At 38.2% G+C, this 5,547-nt stretch overlaps 1 protein-coding gene across 1 annotated transcript; it reads right to left on the bottom strand.

The window, feature by feature from the left end:
• Window positions 1-1,886: 1,886 nt before the first annotated feature.
• LOC141080525 (claudin-3-like) lies at window positions 1,887-3,527 on the bottom strand. The gene has a single exon (XM_073565782.1). It carries the CDS (start codon window positions 3,088-3,090, stop codon window positions 2,443-2,445), a length of 648 nt encoding a protein of 215 aa, XP_073421883.1. The 5' UTR covers window positions 3,091-3,527; the 3' UTR covers window positions 1,887-2,442.
• Window positions 3,528-5,547: the final 2,020 nt, after the last annotated feature.

Genomic DNA, 5,547 nt, shown 5'->3' with positions numbered 1-5,547 from the left:
TACTGAATGTCATTTTTATTAATCCTTTTCAGTGCCAAATATATTAGGTTATGTTCACATTGCTCAGTTTTATACTTTAAGTTTTTAGGGGTTTTAAAGAATGTTCTATACTTCTGGCGTCTTTTTTTAAATTTTTTTTATACTAATCTAATTTTAATTTTATATGAAAAAATGCAAGCAAAAAAACTGCTAGTAAGAAAAAAATATTTAAATACAGGCTATCCTTAACTTTCTGCAAAGCTCTGTGCAGCCATACATGAAGTGAGTTTATGAGGCTATTTTTTAACAACATTCCTCCTACTATATATGCACAGCACTGGATTGAAAAACACAATTTGATGAATACAACTTTTTTTTTATATTCCTATGAATGGGAAGACGAACATCTAAAAACCGTAACTGTGTACTATGAAGGCCACGTTCACACGGTCAGTATTTGGTCAGAATTTCACATCAGTATCTGTAAGACAAAACCAGGAGTGGGTGAAAAATACAGAAGTGGTGACGGGTTTCTATTATACTTTTTCCTCTGATTGCTCCACTCCTAGCTTTAGCTTACAAATACTGATGTAAGATATTGACCAAATACTGAACGTGGCCTAAAAAAAGTTTCATTTTTCTGCATGTTGTTTTTTCTTTTTCCTTTTTGTCTCCGCAACTTTATAAGAAAGGACTCTTCATATTATATTTCAGTGCATTTATTGTTATTCTTCATTTTATTATTAAATTCATTTTTCCCATTGAGGTCTTAATATTAGATTTGTCTTAGATGTTTCAAGATTTTAGTTTTTTTCTAAGACAAAAATAGTTTTCATTCTTTTCCTTATGGCTTTTTTTTTCTTTTACAAACATTTTATGCAATCGATCTCAATAACTAAAATTTGTATTTCATGTGCAAACGCCATATAGATTTACAGATGTGCACTTTTGCATTACTGATGGGATAAAGCTCTTGATTTTTCTTTTTTCTTTTTTGAAATAATCTGAATTTTTCCAATTCAGGCTTTTCTTCTGTGCTGACGCTATACAGTTTAGAAGGCTCATCAATATTCCATTATGAAAAGTACAAAATGCAAATATGAAATTTCTTGTAAACCAAATCCTCAATTCAAATTCTGCTTCATGGGCTTCATCTGCTTAGCGGAGGTCGAGAACAGCAGGGTCTTGTAGACCTATAAATGAATGTAACTTAATCAGAATTTTTTTTGTTGACCCTGCTTTTTCGTCGGTGACTTGTAGGCACGCACTAACTCTTTGATATTGTTAAACTGAGCTAATGAATGTGAATGTGTAACTGGCTCATTTATTAAAGGAGAATTTCTAGAATGTTATTTATTAACAAGGGTCTAATTTATCTACCATGTAATTTACAAAGCTGTAGGAAAAACAGGGACAAACTCCTGGACAAACTTCCTATGGGAGATGTAAAAGTTCAATAAAAGAAAGACACACACTTATACAATAAGCGGGAACTAGGAGAGAATTAAAAGCAAGAAGAAAAGGGTCAAATTCCAGCAGAGCATTAATGTTTTAGAGAAGGAGGGAGGGAAAGGAGTGGACAAAGGACAAGAGGAACCTGAAGCCAAGAAGTATGCACTGATAGTATCAGTAAAGTCTATCATTTAATCCTTAATTAGAGATGCTTCTGTTGGCCTTTGAAATTGTACATCGGACCCAGAAGGCTATAAGGTTTTATGACCAGCCCCTCCACATGCATTGCCATATGCGTCTATTGTTCTCTGTTATCAAATGCCTTGGAGATTTGTAACGACATCTACGCTTCGGCAAAGTGTGGATTTCTAACAGTGCATATCAGCATGCATAAAGCCTTGGTTTAAGACCAGTAATATTTACAAGCTATAGAAATAATAGTATTGATATGTCAGTACGGTTGGATAAATAAGACATTTATTAAGGCATAAATCTCAAGCCGTTTAATAGAAATAATATCTTCATACATAAACAATAAAAAAAAAGCTATATACATTGTCTTCATCGATTAAAAGACAAATACTTTCTCTAACATTAAGTAAGAAGTGGATGAAGATGGAATGAGTAGGAGAGTTCCCCCAGCTGACCCTGCAGCTGTAGATCATTGACGTGCATCTTGGTATGGAAAGAGTTACATGACTAAGGCCACCTCATCTCTGCCAGGAGAGATTGCCCCTCCCAGTTCAAGAATAATCTACCGATGCCACGACAATGGACAATGGAGAACTACCATTCATGGACCTTCTATATTCACGTACATGCACAAACACATCTAGAGGCAATGCTGTCTACAATATATGGTATATAAAATGCTACAGCTTACAGGAGAAGCTTTGTACATGTAGGGCTTTAAGTCAGTGATATTGAGTTTTCTTGCCTTTGCAGGTCAGAAGCCCCTCTGCTCACATGATATGTGAAAGTTTTTAAGTTTGTAGAAGAGTTGTTTTCCATTTAAACATAGTCTTTACGGTCATATCCACCAGGATTTGTAGACCTGGCTGCTGAATAAGCCACTCTTGAAGCTGGGTATTTCTCCTGTTTTGGTGGGCAAGTGCAGCAGAGCATGGCACCACCAAGCATTAGAAGAGCCGACGCTGCCCACCCAATGTACATGGAGGCTCCCAACTCCCTTTTTTGAGCATCCACAACTAGAGGGTTATAGAAATCACGAATAATTGTATTTGCTGACCAGGAGACTGGGATAAGGGTCATGAGTCCTGAAAGAATAAAGATAACTCCAGATACGATCATGATCTTGGCCTTTGTTGATTCATCTTGGACACAGTTGGTGCACTTGGCTCCAATAATGGAAATGAGGACTCCAATTATGGCTATGACGATGGAGATGACGATCAAGGCTCGAGCAGCCTGTAGATCTTGAGGAAGCGCCAGTAGAGAATCATAGACTTTGCACTGCATTTGCCCAGTGCTTTGCACTACACAATTCATCCATAGTCCTTCCCAGATAATCTGGGCCACCACAATGTTGTTGCCGATGAACGCAGTCACCTTCCACATGGGAAGAGCACAAGAAACAACAGCACCAAGCCAGCCAATTATCGATAGGGCTACACCTAGGATCTCAAGTCCCATAGACATGATGGCAGTTGCAAAGTCTCAAATTTTGGGCAAAATTATTATTCTTAGTCTATGAGTCTAGCCACAACTGAATTTCAACACCCCTTTCGAATGATTTCTCGTCTTGCTTCAGATTAACACTCACCACCAAAAAGTGTTCTGTGTAGGGAATAATTTTCTCTTGTTGAATAAGATTCCTCTGTCTCCTTCTCTCCAGGTCAGAGATCTTTAGCTGTTGCTCCTACAATCTTTCAGGGTTGTGGAGGAATATGCCTTGGTATTGTTCAGTACCTCCTGGTGCTCTCTCGTGATCTGTCCCTGGCTGAGTGTTCTCTCTGGACTACTGCCCAGGTTAGCCCAAGTAGAATATGCTTCAGATAACAGATGGTGGTTTGTCTACCTGTGCCTTCAGACTTTGCAGTCTGAGACGAGCCAGTGTGTAACGGATCCTTGCACCTGTCCTTTATATCTGCATCAGGTGCAAGTGATGTCACAGCACTCGAAGGGAGGAGGGAGTCTTAAAGTAACACTGACACGTTACAGAATCAGATGTTAGGCACATATATTTTTCACACGGAACATATTAAGAATGTAGCAATAACTCCAAACGTAAAACACTAAACTGTGGTGTTTAAATTGTCTTCTAAAAGAAAACAAACAATTAAACATGTTTTGATTTTAACTACAGAAACACACAAGTAAGATCACAAATCATGTAGCCTTTTCTGCAATGGAACATACTGTACATAAATACATATGCCTGTATCCAGATTACTTTTACAACTTTTCCTATGCTAAAATAAGACTTTTATCCATATATGTCATTACATTGGCAAGTGATATATTTGACAAGGTATTTATGTGCTTTTCATTACCATGTGACTTACAGATACATTCCATCATTGTTCTCAACATCCTTTAAGAGACTATTGAAGATTTATGCAATTTCCCTTGTATAGCTTGGTCTTCTAGGCTGTAAAAAAAGGCTATTCAGCAAAAATTCACCAAAACCTTAAGAAATTATGGGCTAGTCAATTAAGATCTTTAAACCCTTGTATAGATGCTTATGTTATGGAAAAGAAAATGCATTATGTCTGGATTTTATTATGTTAATTTTTTACAGTTGCAGTAGAAATACAGGTATATGTATACATATACAACTCTGGCAAAAATTAAGAGACCACTGCACAGTTTTATAAACATCAGCTTCTCTACATGTCTGACAGCCATTCCATTCCAGTGTCAGTTGAATTCCAACCAGAGTACACCTCATTCTGCTTAATGTGCTTTTGATTAGGTGATCACCTGAACCAAATCTTATTTAACAAAGGAAAGTATAAAAACCCTGCTGTGGTGTTCACAATCCTCTTGCAATAGGACAAGCTGGATGGCAAAACAAGTGCTAGTAATATCACAAAAATAATAGGAATGAAGAAATAACTTTTAACCATGCCAAAGGAGTTGAAAAGAAAAGTCTTGAGTGAGGAAAAGAAGGGCTCAATTCTGGCTTTACTAGCAGAGGGATACAGTGAGCATCATGTTGCCTCCATCCTTAACATTTCTAAGATGGCAGTCCATTACAAGGTCAAGCAGCAGACATTGGGTATAACAAAACTACAGACCGAAAGGGGGCGAAAATGACTCTCCACTGATCAGGATGACCGTCATCTTGTCACTCAGCAACCGCAGGATTTCAAGTGACCTACAAAAGGAATGGCAAATGGCAGCTGGGGTGAAGTGCATGGCAAGAACAGTTCATAACAGGCTCCTAGAGGCAGGGCTCAAGTCATGTAAAGCTAGAAAAAAGCTTTTCATCAATGAGAAGCAAAGGAGAACCAGGCTGAAGTTTGCCCATGACCAGAAGGATTGGACCATAGAGGACTAGAGTAATGTAATCTTGTCTGATGTGTCTAATTTTCACCTTTGCTCAACACTTGGTCGTCTAATGGTTAGACAGAGACCTGGAGAGGCGTACAAGGCACAGTGTCTTGCACCCACTGTGAAATTTGGTGGAGGATCGGTGATGATCTGGGGATGCTTCAGCAAGGCTGGAAATGGGCAGGTTATTCTTTGTGAAAGACGTATGAATCAAGCCGCAAACAAGGTTATCCTGGAAAAACAGTTGATTCCTTCTGCTCAGGAATTATTCCCCAACTCTGAGGACTGTTTTTTCCAGCAGGACAATGCGCCATGCCACACAGCTACGTCAATGTGTGGATGACGGACCACCACATCAAAATTCCAGCCCAATCTCCAGACCTGAACCCCATTGAAAACCTCTGGAATGTAATCAAGAGGAAGATGGATAGTCACAAGCCATCAAACAAAGTAGAACTGCTTAAATTTTTGTACCAGGAGTGGCAGAAGGTTTGCTGTTTGGAGTGCAACTTATTTTCTCCTATATATCATTATTATCCATTTGCCAGTGGAGTTGGAGGATCACACCCATGTTTTTCTATATATATATATATATATATA

Source organism: Dendrobates tinctorius, unplaced genomic scaffold (assembly GCF_039654945.1).
Source record: "Dendrobates tinctorius isolate UK_male_01 unplaced genomic scaffold, ASM3965494v1 ptg000016l, whole genome shotgun sequence".
NCBI lineage: Eukaryota > Metazoa > Chordata > Amphibia > Anura > Dendrobatidae > Dendrobates > Dendrobates tinctorius.
The sequence above is the reverse complement of the archived record's forward strand: the minus strand, read 5'-3'. Positions and strand labels throughout refer to the sequence as shown.